The 21,355-nt window shown below is 43.6% G+C and overlaps 1 protein-coding gene across 3 annotated transcripts in view; it reads left to right on the top strand.

The window, feature by feature from the left end:
- MCTP1 (multiple C2 and transmembrane domain containing 1) overlaps window positions 1-21,355 on the top strand; it is a 2,466,151-nt gene that overhangs the window by 1,062,869 nt on the left and 1,381,927 nt on the right. For 2 of the 3 annotated variants that reach the window (XM_078675397.1, XM_078675394.1), the window contains exon 6: window positions 21,271-21,309. The exons of the other annotated variant lie outside the window; for it this stretch is intronic. In XM_078675397.1, the coding sequence (XP_078531523.1) occupies window positions 21,271-21,309 (39 nt within the window). The remainder of the gene's footprint in view (window positions 1-21,270; window positions 21,310-21,355) is intronic. 3 annotated transcript variants of the gene reach the window in all.

The following is a 21,355-nucleotide window of genomic DNA, read 5'->3' as shown; positions in this document are numbered from 1 at the left end:
TTACGCTGTTATCCTTTGCACCTAAATCACGTGCTCGTTCCTGGAGATTGAATACGGAAGTTTTGCATGATGCTACTCAGGTTACTGAATTCTCTAAGGCTATAGAAACTTTTTTCCATGAGAATGAAGGTTTTGTCTCTTCCCCAATCATCCTCTGGGATTCGTTTAAATGCACTTTCCGTGGTCAGGTTATTAAATGTATGTCCAAACGGAATTCTGATATTAAAAAAGAGCTTTCCGATTTATCAACTGAAATTAAAACTCTAGAAGCCACCTTTAGGCAATCTAAGGATACATCCTGCTTACAGTTGATAAAACAACTAAAATACAAATATAATACTATTGTTACTAAAAGAGCCCATATTGGAGTACAAGCGCAGAAATCCAAGAAATTACTGTTAAAAAATCGTGCTGGGAAGATTCTTGCAGCTACATTAAAATTTCAGGATTTCTCCTTTAAGTCCTCGCAAATTTCTTCTATTACTGACCACTCGGGGTCTAAAAAATTCCAAACTGGGGAAATTCTTGAAGTTTTTCGAGATTTTTATGATAAATTATATACTCCTTCTAATCAATCAGCTTTTGACCAGTGTCAGGATTTCTTAAAATCGGTTCCGGTGCAGTCGGTTTCTGAGGATGATCGTACTTTTTTAAATAGGCCGATTTCCCCTGAGGAAATTGTTACCGCAATTAAAGCTACTCATTCTGGTAAGGCACCGGGCCCTGATGGTTATCCTATTTTATTTTATAAAACTTTTCTCCCGGCGCTCGTTCCCAAATTGCAATCTGTCTTTGATTCTTTTGTTAAAGATGGGTCTGTTTCTGGTACTGCGGCTGAAGCTACTATAGTAGTGATCCCAAAAGAAGGGAAAGACCATTCGGATCCCAAAAACTTCCGTCCCATTTCTCTTCTCAACATTGAAGCTAAGATTTTTGCAAAAATCCTGGCCAAAAGATTGGAATCCTTTATACCTCATCTTGTTCATCCCTCTCAAACCGGTTTTGTGAAAGGACGTCTTGCGCGAGACAATATACGCACTTTTTGTCATATTCTTGGTGCAGCTAAGCGGTCTCAACTTCCTGCCGCGGCCTTGGCCCTTGATGCTGAAAAAGCCTTCGACAAAGTTTCTTGGCCGTTTCTTCGTGCTGTTCTATGTGCACACAACCTTGGCGACTCTTTCATTAATATGGTAATGTCCTTATATTCTCAACCTAGAGCTAACATTAGAGTCAATGGTGCTACGTCGTCATTTTTTAATCTTCGTCAAGGTACTAGACAAGGTTGTCCCTTATCTCCGCTTTTATTTTTACTATCTATTGATCCTCTTCTTAGACTAATTGAGTTACACCCAGACATTAAAGGTTTTTCTTTTGGGCCTCACTGTATCAAAACTGCTGCCTACGCAGATGATGTTCTTATTTTTTCAGACGATATCGCTTTGACAATACCTGCTATTTCAAATACCATTTCCCTCTTCTCAACGGTTTCAGGTTATACCCTAAATAAAGATAAGACGGAAATGTTCCCTTTGAATGCCTACTGTTTCCCGTCTCATATGGGTTCTGCGGGTTTTAAATGGCAGTCTACACATCTGAAATACTTAGGCATTTATTTCTGTTCTACCCTTAATGCCACTACTGCCTATAACGAATCCCAGACTCTTCTTAAAGTGCGTCGTCTTTTGGATACATGGTCCCCGAAACATATTTCCTGGTGGGGTTGCCTACAGACTCTTAAAATGATGATCACACCCATTATTAATTTTGTTTCATCCATGCTTCCGGTTAAGCTATCAGATTCCTTTTTTCATGAAATTGATGTTCTGACATCTTAATTTCTGTGGAATGGCAAACGTGCTAGACTTGCATATAAATTCTTGCGACGTCCTTGTGATATGGGAGGTTGCAATTTTCCTGATTGGGAAAAGTACCAAATTGCCTTTTTGGCCTCTCAAGGTGCTTTATGGTTCTCTCCTCCGCCTCTTCATGTTCCTTCTTGGTTACTAATAGAACAAGATTTAGCATCTCCTTTGCCTACTGCCTCTTTTTGCACCACATCTACTTCGCATATCCTGTTTTCCCGTTCTATAATTCTTGATACAATTGCTGCGGTCAAGAGAATAGATAAGAAAGTGGCAATCCCATTACATAAAACTAGGTGGTCGTCTATTTGGCGGAATTCTAAAATTAAACTCAACATTACTCCCACCCTCATGTCCTATTGGGCGGCTCAAGGGATTTCTCTTGTTAAACATCTTTATGGTGCTTCTGATGAGCCATTACCCTTTTCCACCTTGGCTCGCAGGCATTCTTTATCAAACCTTGATTTTTATACTTTTCTTAAAATTAAAGTGGCCCTTGCTAAGGTACGCCTTCATCCTACCTCTTCTACCATTTCTCTTTTTCATATTTGGGCTAAATCTGGTCACGTTGCCTCCAAGATTTATACGTTTTTATCATCTGCCTCACTATCCGCACATACGGTTGCTCAACAAAAATGGTTACACCATTTTGGTCATGACGTTACGGATCATATTTCCTCTGATACTTGGCAATTGATTGGTAAACTCTCTCTTCGCAATAAAATCGCACCATCTTTAATGCAGTCTAAATTCTTTTCTGTCAACCTCCTTCATTGGACGCCTGTTCGTCTACATTCGCTCAATCTTAAGGATGACGATTTATGTTGGAGTTGTGGTTTGTTGGCGGGTGATTTTCAGCATATGTTTTTTGAATGTTCCCTGCTTCAGCCTTTTTGGAACCTCATTCATAAACATCTCTCTCTCATCTTTGATATTGAGTTCCAACTCTCTTTTCCTTTAATTTTATTGGGTCCATTGGCTGCCCCTACTCCTCTCCCCTTAGATCCAATGGAATTACAATTGATGCATCTCCTTTTGACTGTTGCGGTGAAAGTCATACTTATGGAGTGGAAATCCTTTTCTTCGGTTTCTTATCATACATGGTGGGCTTGGGTCTCCTTTTTGCGCAGCTCTCACACTTCGGTGGATCAAGCTCATCTCTCTCCGTCTATCTCTAGTGGGGTTTGGAAAGCGTTGGATGATTATATGGATTTGTCGTCAAAAGGGCTGGTTGCTCAGTTTCCTTTTAATCTGTCTGTCTAATTGGAGTCTTATGTTTTTACGTGTTGGGTTCGTCCGGTGGGAATCCTTCTTCTTTTTTCCTCTTCTTTTTTCTCTTTCCTGTCCTCTGTCCCTTTCCTTTTTTCTATCGCTCTTTCTTTCTTTCTTCTTTCTTTTATTCTATTTCCTCCCCTGTCCCCGATTATAAAATTTGATAGTGATACTTTTGTTTATTGCTTTGACAGTAGCCTTACCCTAATTAGTTCCTTTACTTATAACAGGCCATTTTTATTTTTGAATGCATTTACTTTGCTTACACCTCAATTTTAGTCTCTGATTGTGTGGTTATGTTCGCTTAATTGTGTCACTTTTATTATATTATGTACCTTTCATTCTTTGTCACTTCTTTATTAATAAAATACTTTGAAATCAAAAAAAAGCTAAGGAGTAATAAACACATAGAAGAAGGAATGGAATGTCAGCCCAGAATACAAATGGGAAGGCAGACGTTTAGCAATTTTGTTTAACTGGTGTATGTGCGCTGAATTTCGGCTCTTTTAGGTACTTACAGCCTGATTCATCAAAGACCCGTTTTGCGAGTCTTTAATAGCGATTCATAAGGAATCGCTATTAAGGACTTGCAAAACGGGATTCATGTAGGAATTGCAAAAAATATTGCGATTCCTACATGTTCCTTATTTGCGAGTAGCAAATTGCTAATCGCAAATAAGGAATAACTCCCCATGCATTCCTATGGGCCTACAGGCCCATAGGAATGCATGGGGAGTTATTCCTTATTTGCAATTAGCAATTAGCTACTCGCAAATAAGGATGCGATTTCAAGGGTGCAGGGGTGTCCAAAGGACACCCTGTAGCACCCCTGAAATGTAATCTACATTGGTGTTGCGCACACACATGTCCAAATGACATGTGTGTGTGTAACATGCAACTTAGAAAAATGCATTTAAATGCATTTTTCTAAGTTTTTGCTATTTACCACGAGGTCTGACCTCTCTGTAAATAGCGGCCCAAAATTGCAATTTCGCAATTTTAAAATGATTCATGAATTGCATTTAAGGAATCTCAAATAGAGATTCCTTAAATGCAATTCTTCGCAATTGTGCGAATTCTTTAATAGCGAATTTTGCATTTGGGATGCTGAATCCCAAATGCAAAAATTGCACTCGCAAAAGGCAAGATTCTGAGAATCTTGCCCTTTGCAAGTGCAATTTAGCTTGATGAATCAGGCTGATAGTGTGCAGGAATTAAAGTCCACATTTGTAAAGCGCACAATCACCCGTAAGGGTCTCTAGGCGCTGGGGGCCGTCGGGAAGATTAAGCGAGCTATTGCCCAGAGTCACATGGTGCTGGGCTAACCTGCCGCCGGAGCCGGGGATCGAACCGTGGTCCCCAGATTCCAGCATCAGTCGCCCTGGCCGCGGCGCCACACCTCTTCCTCGGAATTACCCATGTGATGTTCTGTCAATGTCCTTCTGAAATCTACCCTGCCACCCGAACATCAGGACTTGAGCGTCACAGCCTTATAGAGGAGGCCCCACACTTCCAGGCCTTTGAAGAGACAAGGGGTAAAAATGGAACTGTACATGCTTGATGGGGTGGTGTTCAATGATCAGAGAATCACCCTGTACTGTTTGCATCGTTTGCGGTGCAGGTCCATCCACGCACTGTTTGAGACCTCAGACCTGATCTCATGGCTGCAAGTGCCTCAGTAGAGTGTTGTAAATTCATGGTTCAAAGTCATTGGCGAGCCTTGCATCACATCGCCAGCCACCATGTGCACTGTGATTGGCCGCCGCACTCTCACGGTGCTGTCAGTCACGATGTTAGCGTATGCTCGAGACTTGCCATGTTATAAGCAGGAGAACTGGGACTGAAACACAGGGAAGCAATCTGGTCCAGGCACAGAAGTCTTTTTGGGGATGACATGCACTCAAATGTAAAGTCTTGTCATTGGTCAAGCATGAGAAACATGAGTCGACCATTTCTGTATCCATTTGGCATACCTTACAAAGTAATGGGGGCTTGCATGCAAGAGGGAACGAGGAATGGCTGCTTGGTCCATGCCCGTCCTGCTCGTATGCATGAAAGTTTGGTCACATCTTGCGTGCTGGATGTGATGTATTGCCAAAACACAACAAAAATGCCCACACCCTCCTTATTTACAATACCTCTATTACTTCTATTAGGACCAAATGAAACCTCATTAAATCTGGTCAGGTACTTTTATTTATACCAGTCATTTCTATTATTTTGACAAAATTTCATATATTTCCTTTCAGGCAGAAAAATGATACATATTTACAAACACTTAAATCACTTTTTACACATATATATATACATTTTATACAACACGAACAAATGCAAAAAATTATATATTCACAAGTCAAAACAAAAACATCCAAATAACAATAGACATTTCAATTTGTCGTTTTCTCCAACAAAATTCTTAATTCAAAATCATGCAAGACAACGTCAAGTGACAGGAGCATTTAAGCGTGTGCCTATTTCATTATACACTTAATGTAATAGTTTGCTCCTGTTGGTGTGCCGACGCGTTTCGAGTTCGGGGAACAAGTTACCAAACTCTCATCAGGGCCTTGTCAATAATCTGTATAGGATGCAAAAAAACAATAAAGTTTCATTGACAACCTGTACGCCTCTTGTCTACCCTTATTCAATTCTAAAGGATGGTTATTGTACCTGTAGTTTACTGGTCAGGAAGGGAACATTTTCGTATTCCTTTTTTAATAATACAGCGTTTTTATTTCTCCATCTGCACCGGGCGGGGCCGTATGGGGGGGAGGACTTGTCAGGTATTGGTGTTCCTGTATATAAAAACAATCTGTCACTGCCAATTTAAGATGTCAACATTTAATATTGGCACAACCTCAACTGCCACATACCTCGTGTTCTTCCACCAATATGTGTGGACGTGACTTCTTGAGTACGTGAAATTGACGTTTATTCGTGGGCGACCTGGCCAAGAAATGAAAATCATTATGAGGCCGATGCCCTCATACTAAGCTAGAATATTCAGCACCCAACATCAGATTGCTGCATTGTTAACACTTAATGAAATCGGCACCATACCTGTTTTTTAATTAATTAATTAGGCATGTGTCTCCCTCTCCTCTACGTGTTTGCACCTCACTCGAACGTATAACCCATAGCGAGCACCGTGTTTGCACCAAAAAGTTCTAAAAAAGGGGGGCGACAAACGGAAATGGGTTCAGTCTCATGCATTCATTACTGATTCAGAATGTAACCATGGTTTTCAAACTTGGGCGAGTTCCACTGCTTACCTGAAGGTGCGGACTGTAAGCTCCGTGACCTTCCTTCGTACGACGCCGAGTACCATCTGACTGGCCCGCGTTACTGTGGCGGCCATCTTGTATTGCATTGTGGGATTGGAGTGTGCACGTGGGGATTGTGGGAGACGTAGTTTTATTTCAAGATTCATTGGGTGATTCTTTCAGGATTCATTGGGTGGCTAATGTCTTAATGCTTTAGTGTGTGCATATTGAGGGATCTGTGTGTAAAGGAACCTTTACACACAGATCCCTCAAGATGAGGCCCTAGAGGTGATCGAATGGTATCTGGAGAGTAGAGAAACACCACACAGGGTGCCCACATCCTTCAATCGGAGACTGGCAGAGATAGCCCTAAAAAAAAAGAACTATTCTTTATTTAATGAACAGTTCTATATGCAAGTCAAGGGCACTGCCATGGGGTGTCCTTATGCCCCAGAGATGGCAGTGCTCTACATGGCACAGTATGAAACAAAATTCGTGGAAAGAAACAACCCCTTCTCTGGTAACATCATTCAGTGATTGCGTTATATAGATGACGTCTGGCTTCTGGGGCAGGGGAGCCAGACCGATCTATTGGCGTTCCACGATTGGATTAATGCAAGACATACAGACATAACGTTTTCCATGGAAGCTAGCACGATTCGAATTACGTTTTTGGATGTCGAATTGAGCTGTGTAGAAGGCTCTTTGAAAGCCTCATTGTACAAAAAGGCTACTGATAAAAACACCATCCTGCATCACAGAAGCCATCACCCCAGAAATCTCAAAACGAATTTGCCCTATGGGCAGCTTTTGCGGATTCGCAGAAATTGCACCGAGATAGGTGATTACGACAACCATGCTCAGACCTTTTGCGAGGAGATGAAACACAGGGGTTATCCGAAAAAACTTTTAAAACATTCATATAAAAGGGCCCGGTTCACGCCAAGCGAGTGTCTTTTACAAACCAGAGAGAAGAACGAGTTGGACCGCTTGGTATGTGTGACCACCAACAGGAGCAAACGAATACATTAAGTGTATAATGAAATAGGCACACGCTTAAATGCTCCTGTCACTTGACGTTGTCTTGCATGATTTTGAATTAAGAATTTTGTTGGAGAAAACGACAAATTGAAATGTCTATTGTTATTTGGATGTTTTTGTTTTGACTTGTGAATATATAATTTTTTGCATTTGTTCGTGTTGTATAAAATGTATATATATATATGTGTAAGAAGTAATTTAAGTGTTTGTAAATATGTATCATTTTTCTGCCTGAAAGGAAAGATATGAAGTTTTGTCAAAATAATAGAAATGACTGGTATAAATAAAAGTACCTGACCAGATTTAATGAGGTTTCATTTGGTCCTAATAGAAGTAATAGAGGTATTGTAAATAAGGAGGGTGTCGGCATTTTTGTTGTGTTTTGGTAATTACAAGGGTCCAGCCTACCCCCCGTTCCGCCTAAGGACCTAACTCCTTCATGTAAAAGGATATGATGTATTGGGCATAAGATTAACCACGGCGAGTAACTCTGCTCCACCAGCGGAGTATCCAGAGTTTTGCCTACTCTGCATTCCGTTGCGAACGTGGAGGTTAGGCAAAACTTCGACTCCATGGCGGAGCGGAGTTAGCCAGCCCCTCCACCCTCCCAAAGTACTTATAATGTTTGAAAAAAGGCATTTACCTGCCTTGGCTGCCTCCTCTTCGCCATGGCAGCTCCCATTCCTCGTCCTCGCCATCCTTCTTTTTAGATAACCCCTACGTTGTACATCTCGTATGTGGAAACCAATGACCTTGGTGGAGCCTGAATCTCAAATGAGCATTAATCAGGATGGAAGTCCAAAAGACCATGTTAGCACCATTGTAATATGAGGTAAAAGTCTGGAGTTCCTTCATCTGTCATAAATACATGCAAAGCATGGAAACTGAATCGTTAAGTGACTAATCCTACTTGGATTTTGATCTTCCAGTGGATACTTACAGAACTGGAACTCTGGAGGTCATGAGTCATAGCATGTTTGCATTAGAGAGCACAATGAAGCACAGCAGGAACAGGGTTGATGTGTTGGGATTAGCTGGTCTGTAATCTGAAGGTCTAGAACCTGAAGGGATGTAGCGGTTTCTGTTCAGAAGTCTCAAAAACATTTAAAGAGATCAAGACGAGGTAATTTATTTATTTATAAAGCACAACATTCATCCCATTGGGATATCACGGCGCTAGGTATGGCAGAGAAATGATAAAGCAGGTTGTAATTAATTGAGGCAACGACAAACGGCAATGCTAGGAAAATAGATACGTTTTGAGTTTTTTCCTGAACGCCATGTGTTCATCAGTTAGTCGTAACTCCAGTGGAAGCTCATTTCAATGAAGTGCTGAAAGGTTCGAAAAAGAGCATCCGCCTGTCCTGCTCTTCCTGATTCTTTTGGTTTCGGCTAATGCTAAGCTGAATGACCTCAGGCCTCTGGGTGGAACATATAATTTGATTCTGTTCTGGAGAATCTTGGGGCCTGTGTTATGAAGTACCCGATGGGCATGTCCTAGGAGTTTAAAACGCGCTTTTGGCGCATAGGCAGCCAGTGAAGCTGTTTCAGACATTTTGTCGCAGAACTATATCTGCTCTCATTGCACACCAGTCTAGCTGCTGCATTCTGTATGACCTGCAGACGTTTAAAAAGATAATCTGCCATGCCGACAAAGAGTGCATTTCCGTAATCCAACCTGCTGAAAAGCAGTGCCTGCGTAATGGTCCTCCTGCTTTCCAGAGGGATCCATGGAAATAGTCTTTTTAGGAGCTTCAGTGTAGCGAAGCTACACACAGGATCCGCACGTGGTCTTTCATCGATAAGGTATTGTCAGTGGTGTTGCCCAGGTTTTTGACGCACTGCTTTGAAGCTGGTGCTGTGCCCAGAGAGAGAGGCCACCAGGATGAATCCCAAATGTGATTGGCTCCGCCAAGAAGCAGGATTTCTGCTTTTTCTGCATTGAGCTTTAGACCATGCTCTGACATCCAATTTTCCATCTCAGTGAGAGAATAATTGAGTTTGGCTCTGGTGTCATCCTGCTCGTTTCCGATAGCTATTGTCAGTTGGGTGTTGTCTGCATAGGAGCAGATTGCGAAGCCCCATTTCATGCCAATCTTTGCCAAAGATTAAACATAGGCGTTAACTAATGTGGGGCTTAGGGATGCTCCCTGTGGAACTCCATAATTGTGTTTTTTTGGGGTGGAAGAGAAGGTATCCAACTGTACAGTTTGAGTTCTATTGCATAGAAATTAGCTCAGCCATTGAAGGGCCTTAGCATGTATCCCTTTTTCATGTACATTTTCCAGTAAAAGTTGGTGAGAGACCGTGTCTAAAGCTGCCAACAGGTCTAACAGGTTCAGGGCTACATGCTTTTCCTGATCCAACAATGATCTTATATTGTCTAAGACCGCCAGGAGAGTTGCCTCCATGCTGTTGGTAGCCCTGAAACGTGTTTGTGTGGGGTCCAATAACTCATTTGATTCTAGATAGTTAATTAGCTGTCTATTGACAAGTTTCTCCAGAACCTTGGAAAGGTAGGGAAGCTGGGAAATTGGCCTGTAGTTGGCTGGATTGTTTACATCAGATCCTATCTTTTTCAGTAAGGGAGTTACTAAGGCTTGTTTCCAAACCTCTGAAAAGGCTGCTGTCTCCAGTGATTGGTTAAACAGCTGTGTGATGTAAGGGCACAGAATAGGTGTAAGTTGTGAAAAAATAAAGTGTGGACATGAGTCGAGAAGGGATACTGATTTGACTTCCCCCATTGCTTTGGCAATCTCGTTTTCTGTAAAAGGGGCAAAGCTAGCTAGATGTGCATGGCTGTCTGGGTGAGGGTCAGTATTTACCTAGTTGACGGTATTTACTGGGGAGATGTTGTTAAATGACGAGTAAATTATGTCTATTTTGTCTGTGAAGAAATTACTAATTTGTTCACAGCTGTCTGCTGAGGGAGGCAGGGTTTGAGACATGCAGGTTGGCTTGCATAGCTCATGTACTATTTTCTAGAGCTCTTTTGCCGAATTTGTGTTCTCGTTAGGTATGGCTTTTATTTTGGATCATGCCACAGAGATTGAGCCACACCCAAGAGCTGGAACCAAAGGAGAACTTACAAGGAAGCAGAGAGTTCTGATCTTGGCATGACTTTCAAACTGACCCACACTGGAGGTCCATAATGATAAGAGCATGACAGTACACCCCACTACCAAACCCTTCTCCATCACTGGGCTTCAATTGGCAGGATATATATATATATTTTTTTTTTCCTGAGCTTATACAGCGCCTGGTTACACTAGCCAGTGTGTCCCCGCGCTAGTCATTGGCCCCCAGCACCCCACTGTTACAGCCTCCCCAAGCCCGCCCCAATGGAACTAGTCCCTAGGGAATAGATAGGTTTATAATTCTTTACGGAAAAACACCTCAGAGGTTTCCACACGGAGCCTAAGGGGTAGGGCATTCCAGCCACGGTCAGCCAAAAGACGGAAGGATCTTCCTCCCATTCTGGCCCTTCTAATTTTGGGAACCTGCATCAAACCAGCCCCTTGCGATCGCAGCAGCCGAGTTGGAACGTACGATGTCAGCAAATTGCGCAGGAAGCGAGGACCCTTCCCCTGCGCAATCCTTTGGCTGAAGCAGAGGGCTCTAAACAGGACACGCTCCCAAATGGGCAGCCAATGCAGTGATTCCAAGGCTTTTTTTTGAGGCGGCTCTCTTGGGTAGCATCAACACCAAGCGGGCGGCAGCATTCTGAATATGTTGTAGCCTCTGAAGACACTTCACATTAGCTCCCAAATAGAGGACATTCCCATAGTCCAGCCTGGAAGTAACCAAGGCATGGACCAGGGCTTTCCTAGCTGCAACAGGGAGCAGATCAAGTGTCTTTCTAAGACTACGCAGAATGCCAAAGCAAGTTCCGGCCACACGTTTGGTGTGATATTCATAAGAGATTTTAGAATCGATCCAGATTCCAAGATTTTTAACTTGTTCCTTGGGTACAGGTAAAGGACCCAATGACTGGGGCCACCTGGCCGATGTCCAGACTGACGGAGACTTACCCACAATCAGCGCCTCCGTTTTATCACCATTCAGTCTGAGACAATTATCGGCCATCCAGCCAGCCAGGTCTTAGAGAGAAGACGCAAAATTGCTGGCTGCGCGCTCAGCCGGCTGTGTCACAGCCACAACCAGCTGTGTATCATCTGCATACGTCACCACTTCCACTCCATATTGCTCAGTTATTAGCGCCACAGTCGCCACATAAAGATTGAAAATGGTAGGGCTCAGGCTGGAGCCTTGAGGAACCCCTTGATCCGGGTTGATGGCCTTAGACCTCTAGGACCCTTGCGCGACACAAAAACTATGCTTGTGGAGAAAAGATTCCAGCCAGTCCCATGCCTTCCCTACCACTCCGCCCTTCCTCAGACACTGCAGCAAGGTGTGATGAGCCACAGTGTCAAACGCGGCACTGAAATCAAGGAGAATCAGGGCCGCGGTCTGACCCTCATCCACATGTCTCCGTAAGACCTCTGTGGAGAAGAGCAAGGCAGACTCCGTAGAGTGGCAGGCACGGAAACCCGCCTGAGATGGATGTAAGAGTCTGTGAGTTTCAATGTGAGCTGTCAGATATCAATGGTGAACCTGTCTGACCAGTCTTTGAGTATGTACTTCACGTCTAGGTAAAAACATAATATCAGCGGCATGTCCTTTGCAGTCCATGAGGTATTCTTATGACCATAGAGCACACTAGGATTTCAGAATTGCACATATGACTGATTCAGGATAACTATCTACTAACACATGTGGAGGTTTGGGTATAAGTTTCTGCCTTCATGAGCCAGCTTATTCCCTGAGAAACGGAAGGTAGTAAGTATAGTAGGAGCGGGAAGCAAGATCAGTTGCTCTACTGCAGGATCTTACCTGCATGAAAGAGTTCAATCAAATGAGGTTAGAATTTGCCCCATGACTTGATACACAAATGCTTGGTAGATAGCCTACCTGGGGCCATATTAAATGAGTGCCTAAGGGCGCAACAGGCGTTTGCGCCCACTTTGCTCTCCACCGGGACACTTTGGTATTACAGAAGTGGCTGCAGTCACTTCTGTAATATTAATATCTTCTGTAATATATGGGAAATCAATAATTCCTCAACTTCAAACTCTGGTGACCTATGAGTGGAAGAAACTTATTGGGTAGATCTACAGCCACCTAACCTATTTTTTAATAGCCTAGGGCCTTCACAGCCTGAAATAAATTAAGATGCCTTCAATATTTCCAGGTGGGAGGGAGATAGTCGGGGTTATAGATCCAATACTTGCTGTGACTCTGGTACACTCAGCTATGTAGCTATCTGTTGATATGACGAATGAGTACATAATGAACAATGTGAGGTAAACTGTTGAATTGCTTTACTATCTTAAAAAAAAAATCTGTGGTTTAAAAAAAAAATAATCTATGTTTTTATGATGCACACATCTTGTGATTTAGGGTGCCTGATAAAACCTGAAGCCAACTTTTCCTTGATATGTCTTGAGGTGCTAATTTGTCTTATCTGCAGTCAAATGAATTGCAACATATTTTTTCTGCCTGGCATAGCTTTAGTGACTGTAGATCAATCGAGCAATCATACTGTTTATGTGGTGTCAGAGTGCATGTTTTACCTTTAGAAGGCATCACGAAAACCATGTTATTAAACAGACAAAAAGTGTACTAAATCTATACTTTCTAATGCCTATAAGGCAGATTTTTCTTCTTTGGACTTAAAGTAAGTTGGACTGAAGTATCACGATGCCAATTCCTCAGTCAATGTCTATATTGAGAAGATACAACAAAGGTATCCCCAGTATTATCTCAAACCATCGTGCATCTCTTAGATCAATCGCAAGGTTCTTGATATTTTTTGCATGAATGGTTATTGTTATTAGAAGGGTTTAGGTTGAAATGGGTGTTGCTTCAGTTCCCAGCCATCAGTTGTTAGTACTTGCTCCTGAGTAATCGCTTTGCATGTGGGCATGTCCTGTGGCCCAGGATCTTCTGAGATTGAAGCTATTTCTCAAGTTACATGTATTGTACTTGTTCAGACCCAGGAGCGTCGTGAACCCCCTGCCTTAGCAGCTACAGCAGGGGTGGAGTTCTTCTGACTGCAGCTCGGCAGACAAAGACTCATGAGTGAAAGGATGGATAGATGTGTGAGTGAAAGGGTGGATGGATGGGTGAGTAAAAGGGAGGCTGGAGAGAAGGCTTGATGTACGAGTGAAAGGATGGATGTAAGGATGGATGAGTGAAATAATATATGGATGGATGATAGATGGGTGGATGGGTGAAAGGGGGATGGATGAGTGAAAGGATGGATGGCCGAGTGAAAGGGTTGATGGATGAATAGATAGGTGGGTGACACCAATAAACAAGTGTAGAACACAACCAGTAACCACTGGTAAAAGGTAGGTCCACACTACACAACCCTAACCACCTTAGGCGCATATCACGCAGGGCACCATGAACTCACTAGTATAACTGTACTAGGAAAAACAACCTCCTAGGCATAAAAATACATCTAGAGGTATCAGAACACAGGGTGCGCAAAACATAGTACACACAGTACATTTCCTAACAAGCATCAGCACATAAATCAGCATAGCACATAAATCACATTAGGGTCCAGCTTGCGCCACTGTGCCAAAACCTAAACGTAGCAGCTGCCCACTACTTGCTGGGCAGCTGAGGACAAGAACAGGGCCTAAACGCTGCAGCTGGCACTAAGTGCTGTGCAACTGGGGAAGGCCAAGGTAGGGATGAAGGACTGCGACTCACTCCTGAGTCCAAAGTACATGTCCCTAGGAAGGAAAACCTAAACGTAGCAGCTGCCCACTACTTGCTATGCAGCTGAGGACAAACTGCGGCATGGGCTCTCACTGGCCCTTAGAAACAAAACTGCGCCTAACTGAGCCATCTGGCTCTGAAAACACATATGCGCAGTCTGAAGCCACACGAAGCTCTGTAAATAAAGATGTCCCCATGGAGCGCACGGGCTCCTGAAATCATCAGCCCACACTTAAAGAAAAAGAACTGGCCCCCATCAATGGAGTCACGCACGGGCTCTAAACACAACAATGCCCCTGGGAGCCTCGGGCCATAAACATGTCTCGCGTTGGAGCCTTTTAGGCTCTGGGAGCACTGCAGGCGAAAATGCGGGGAAGAACATGGGCCCCCGGGACCTCCATGGGGCCCCTGCAGGAGAGAGATGCCCAATCGTTGGAGCGGCCCATTGAGCACACAGGGCTGCTCTGACTCTGTGCCTGCACTGGCACAGCCAACACTTGGCCTCACGGAGCTCCCCTTCACTGGGGCTCTGTCCACAATCCCCAGGCTTTGACACAGCCCTCGGGGAGCACAAGATCCGCTCCCACCCCAGCCTCACTCACCGGGGTGTGCTGAGTCTCCACTGGACTCTCTGCTCTGCTCCCTCACTTGGTCGGTCATGCGGGCAAAAGGCGGGGCTCTCTTTTCCACATGAGAGCCCCACTGACCTCAGGAACACTTCTCCCGGGGCTCCCTCCATCGCATGGGAGCCCCGCACCACTCACGCTGCTTCCTCTTCCCTGCTGGCGGCCCCGGGGCTCTCCACAGCTCACGGGAGCCCCGGGCCACGGCAGGACTTCACTTCCTCACTCTCTGGGCTCGAGGAGGCTGGGTGGGCTGCCGACCTCCTCTCTGGTATGACCACTTCCGGCCGCCCTCGAGACTTCCGTCCTGCGGCCCCGCCCACAGTCAAGCGGGCCGCGGGCGGTGGCTATTTTCGGGCAGAATTGGATGGGTAGGCTCCCTCGGGGTAAAAAATAAACATAGAAGCGGGGTGGGCCCCCGCTAAGGAGCACATAAATGGGGTGGGCAACCGTAATTATTCCTACAACAAAACAAAGACGCAAGGTGGGCACCTGCGCACTTGGGGGCATACAAAGGGCAGGAGCGCTTCCCTCCGAGGGAAAACGACAGCGCTCTGCCCAGAAAGGAAAAATAAAGCACTCTCAAGGTGCTGGGGGGCACAGACAGCACCAGGCCCCTAAGGAATGACCCCTTAAGCAACCAGGGCCCCAGCAACAAGGTCCTCCTAGGTGCAGAGGGCAGGAGGGTCCAAAAGAAGTCTTCCAGCACCCAGGCAAGGCAGAGGGGTTCCAGCACAAAGTCCATCAGCAATCCAGGGGCTGGGCAGGGCCCAGGGAGGCAAGCCTTCCCCTGGGCCCCAGCAGCAGCACGCCCCTGGTAGATTCTAGTCAGGAAAACAAGAACATTTAACATGAGGTCACAGCCTCTTTTTATACACCAAATCCCTTTGTCTCTAGAGTGCAGGGTGGGGGAAAACCAGACGCAGCTAGTTCTGGAGCACTTTGTTTTGCTCAGCCCCTTTCCCAATTCCCAGGACAGGCTAGGGTCATCAGTCGCACCACAGGGGGTGGATCCAGCATTGTGAAGGGAAAGCCCAGCCCTCTTCAGGTCCCAGGTGCAGCCCCTCCCTGCCATCAAAATGCAGATCTCCCCATTCACCACTGGGGCAGACCCATCCTGACTTCTAGAGCCAGGCACACCAGCCAGCTCCAGCCAATTCACATTTTTCACATTTACTGCACAGGCAGGCCAACTTCTAGAAGTGGCACTTCCACACTAGACACATTAAAGCCGCACACATCATCGCGCAGCATTTAATCACACGGGTTCGCACATACCAAACTCACCCTTGCACTCCCCACGCATCAGGAATTACCATGGACACACATATCCCCCATGCATTCCTATGGGAGGGCAGGCCAATCTCACACACGCACTCAGAGAGCGCACGCACTTTACACTGCGCCACAGTGCTAAAGTGCGCAAAGACCAGAAATCACTATAATAATGTAACATTAAAAGGCAAAAAGTTCAGGGGTGAACCTGCCAGAAGGGCCAAGTCCAACAGTGAGTATCTGGCTGGAAGGGTGGGTGGGTAGATAGATGGCTGAGTGAAAGGATGGATGGATGGATGAGTAAAAGGGTGGATGGATTAGTGAAAGGGCGGTGGATGGATGGATAAATAGAGGGATGGTGTGACAGGATAGATGGATGGGTGAAATGATGAATGGCGGGATGGATAATTGAGTGAGAAGAATGATGGATGGATGGGTAGGTTTGATGGATAGGTTTGGAGATGAATGAATTAGCTTGGACAGGGGTGTTATGAACCCTCCTCCCACCCCCACTTTAGCAGCTACTTTGGTGGTGGAGTACTTAATGGACTTCTGTCTGCTACTCAGCATAATTAACATGAAAGGGAGGATAGGTGATTGAGTGATTGAAAGGATGGATGTGTGAATGAGAGGGTGTATGGATGAATGGATAGATGGATGATGGATGAATAAGTAAAAGGACGAATGTAAGGTTGGATGAGTGAATGAATGGGTGGATTAATGATGGGATGGTGGATTGACGAATGGGTAGATTTATGAGTGAAAGGGTGAATGGATGGATGAGTGTTTGAAAGGATGGATGAGTGAAAGGGTACGTTGATGGGTGGATGAATGAAAGGATGCATGGCTGAGTGGATAGATGATGAGTGAATGGGAGGATAGATGGGTGGATGGATGGAGTGAAATGGTGGGTAGATGGATGAGCGAAAGGATGGATGAGCAAAAAGCTGGATGGTGGAATGACTGACTGAAAGGGTGGATTGAGGGATGGACTACCGGAAGGAAGCATGGATAGGTTTGATGGATGGATGGATGGATGAATAGATAGGTGGATGGATAGACAGACAGAATGGCGAAAGACTGAATGATGGATATAAGAATTAACGGATGAAGAATGTAAATGGGAAAAGGTGGATATCAGTGGGTGAATGGAAGAATGAATGGATAGGTGCTTGGATGAAAGAGAGAAGAGAGCTCTTCTATGGGAGGGTCGAAATGACTTGCTTTGCTTGGTTGGTGCCATAAGAGCTTCGGTTCAAATGGGGGAGGAGAGATTTTAATTTTCTGACTACTCCCTTGTACAGACCTCTGACCATAGAACTATCCCTTATATTAAAGAAATCGTACAAGCTTAAACATCTTCTAGCAGAGTCATCCTGCAGGCCACAGTGAACTTCTCGACGCTTGACAACATTGCCATCCCTTATTGTAGAACGATCTTACAAGCATAACAACTCATCATCATTGGGTCGCACTCTGATGATGTATATCTAGGATGCACTTAACCTCTAATGAGCGAGCACTCAAAATTGTAAGTAGGGTAAAATAGAATTAAAAATTACCTAGAAGAATAATCCTATAATGATTTATTTGGGGTTCCTCTGACAAGATTACAAGCGTTAAGATGATAATGAAGCATGCTACACTAGTCTCTTAAATAAAAGAAAGGGGTTTTCCTTCCCCTCTTTGTACACAAAAAACTCAAATTTAGGATGGCTTTATTGAATCTGGTATATTTCATGGTGTGGTAGTGTGTGTTCGGGAGGGCATCTCCTTGGGCCTCAATTTCTATCTTCCCTTTAAATGTATGTGCTATTAATATAATTAATGGATTTAGTCTACTGCATTTACCACTTGCCTTTCTATAAAAAGATAGTGAATGTGGGTCAATCTTTCTAATGTTGAACCCATCCAAGAGTTAGGTACTGCTAAGACTAAAGTACTGCTGTCCAACTCAGGGTCCCCACTTTGGGATGTTGCTATCTGGCCTGTCTAAAAGGAAAATGTTTCACTCTGTCAAAAATTGTCAGAAAATACAAATCTGATTAATGATCCTAAACCCATCTGTGGTGGATAAACAAGTAGTAATTTTACAGATATGGGCATCTTCCATTCGAAAACTGTAGGCAGGGGTCTGCTGTATTTACAATGTCACCTCCCTGTCATGGTTGTAAATCCTCTGTCATTCCTTTCTGTACGATGGCAATGGTATCTTTATTGCAGGCAAGAGAAAGTCAAGTCCAGGCTGCAGCTTGTCCAGACCATGGTTGTGCAAACAGAATCATGCTTATGTCTTATTGCCCACCCCTAACTCTCTCCCTGTGATTTAAAGAGTTATGTTCAAATCATTAGTAACATTTTACAAGGCTATCTGTGTTAATTCCTCTACTGATGTGTAGCTTCCTTATAGAGGGGGGTCTGAAGACAACACACCATGAGCTCTTGGTTTTACCTCGCAGCAGATTTGTGAAAACACAAGCAATGGCCTCTTCGGTGGCAACTGCATAGTGTGGAACACTCTTGCCCTTGAGTTTCACACTGACGCCTGCCCTCTGTTCCTCCTCATAAAAGCGAAGTCCTGGTTGTTCAATCTGTAGGGTGTGACCCCCTGCTCTGTATGCAGAATTCTGTGAGTCCCGAAATTGTGAAAATCTGTGTAAGCCATTAAATGAAATATTCTGTTTGTGGATGCCTACATTTAATGTTGCCTTTTGTGAATTAGGCTCAAAAGAGTGGATTTGCACAGGCATTAGAGTTGAACCGATTGTTCCTCCGACAATCATAGTCAAATAATCAAACATAGAAACACCATTGGAACCAACGTCAACATTCTTCTACTGAGAGAAAGGAAGAGCAAATACACCCTATTTGAGTTGTCACCAGACTTATGAAGTACCACGTCTCCACTCAATGTAATATGTCACTTCAACCTTTCCTGCAAGCACAAAATAACACAGTTCTTACAGACACTTACATCCAAATGTGATTACTCTCCAAGCTTACATCACTCCTTCTGGTGGAGTACTGAATGGAACTTGCCATATCATTGCCATGACCTGCCCGGACTACTGCAATGTGATATGGATAAGATAATGTAAAAAGCATACACTGTAAAACATGCAAACCAAGCTACATGGGTAGTCCTAAAAAGAGGGTCAAATGAATAAACTGGAGCCCGGATATGAAGTGCAGAAGCGGCCTATTCCCTGTTTCTGAAAATGGAGTCTCTGGCCAGTCAATGCAATGACCACCACCCAATCTAAATTCATAGGTGTGTAGGGGTCAACGCTATGAAATGCTCTGCTGATGGCTTTGAGGGTTCCCTGCACGTCACGATGACACTAAAACATGACTGCTTAGTAAGGCTATTGACTCCGACCTTTTAGCCTAGAAGCAGCAACAGGTAACATCAGCGGGATGAATTAATATTGTTTGGGAGTAGAATAAACCCTTTACAATCAGTATCGACAGTTTTTCCCGAAGAACAATTGCAAAAGTTATGTTCAGTTGTCTGCTGGAAGGTGGATAGGACACTGTTGGATGAACACATTGGGTAATGCTAACTTTAAAGAGGGCGAGTGTATGCTGTAATCAAAATATTACAGTGGCCATTTGTTTTCATTAAATGCATGATATTCTGAATTGTCCAAAAGGTTAGCATTATATAAAACACACAAATGAATAAATAGTTAAGTAAATGTAAATTCCTTCTTTTCGATACATTCAAGTAAATTGTTGGCAGATATGTGTGCTAATGTTCGCAGTTGGGTAAGTGGGGACTGAAAATGTTTATATGCAGACATTAGGAAAATTCGTTTTACTTTATAAGGATGTTCTTGTTCTCACTAAACATTACAGAAATGTTGAAATTGAATGTGACTACATGCTGCTGTGGTAGTGACATCTGTAGTAAGTGTAAAGCCAGTTATCAGTTTGATTAAAGGTTTGTATGGAGGTTTAGACACAGGTAAACTTATTCTGAGAATTGACAGTCATGTTGGTACATTCCTTATTCTCATGAATTTGCATTATTTTGTTGGTTATTTTATTATAGGCCTTTCCCAGAACTGTCCAACTGCTAAACATCTTTGTGCACAACATGACATTTCTTCATGGCTTCTAATCCATCATCATATAAGAGTGGCAATCCCAATTTCATTCAGATATCTGAAACTTTACACCATTTACCACCCCTAAAGGATAGTCCCACAGAGCATTCTAAACAATAGACTGCACAATACCTTTGTTTCTATATTGTTTCTATACTTCTGGCAAAAGTGACTGAACCCATTGCGAACCTGCATATTAAGTGAACAGAGTACCTGTTAAAAAGCCACCAAACTATCCATTTTTATTATTTGTACATATAACCATTCAAGACGATCTCTGTCTATGACAATCCAATACTTAAGTATAGTTCCCTTTGCCTTCACGAATAAGTACTTGTAACTTGTGCATGCCTTCTCCCTCATGTCTATTCCACTCTGCTTAATGCCAATCATGCTATAAAGAATTTTAAACTTGCACTAAGTATATTTTGTACACAAAGTGTCTCACAAATTCAAGCCATGGTCAGTATGGTGTAGTAGAGCTCATTCATAGGTCTTTGAGAACTTGTTGGGCTGATCCTGAATCACTTGAATTTTCAAGTGTTTTATGGATTGGGCAGTGAGCCAAACGTTCCCAAAGTTTGCCAGGCCTACTTCATTGGGGTAATTTTTAAAACGTTCAGTTTTTAAAATCTATCGTTATTCATGCAAAGGATGGGAGGGGCGGGCCACTTTAGAATTGGGCATTGGTTTCTTTTCCCCACACATCGTCTTCCGCACTGGCCTCTTGCACTGTACTTTGCATCCGCTGTCACTTTCATCACAACAGAAGGTCTATCATCAGAGCTACATCTGATAGTACTTCTGCTATGTCTATGGTGCTATTGACACAAGGGAATGGCTCTCGTTTGCACTCATAAATGGTTGTTCCATTATGTCTCTAGCATAGTATACATAATTAACACACTGTCATTTCTGCAGCATTTCAGTGGCTTCCGCAACTAGTATTTTCATTAAATCTGGCATGCCAAGTACATTAAAGCACTTGTCTCAGGAAGAAGAGTATTAACATGCTTTATTTAATTATTTGCAGACACTGCTTATGAGGAAGAGTTGGAAAAGATCAAACAAGGTAAATTTCTAGCATGTGATCTTTCGACTCTGGCTTTTGGGTAATG

Source organism: Lissotriton helveticus, chromosome 2_1, assembly GCF_964261635.1.
Source record: "Lissotriton helveticus chromosome 2_1, aLisHel1.1, whole genome shotgun sequence".
In the NCBI taxonomy this organism is placed as follows: Eukaryota; Metazoa; Chordata; class Amphibia; order Caudata; family Salamandridae; genus Lissotriton; species Lissotriton helveticus.
The sequence above is the reverse complement of the archived record's forward strand: the minus strand, read 5'-3'. Positions and strand labels throughout refer to the sequence as shown.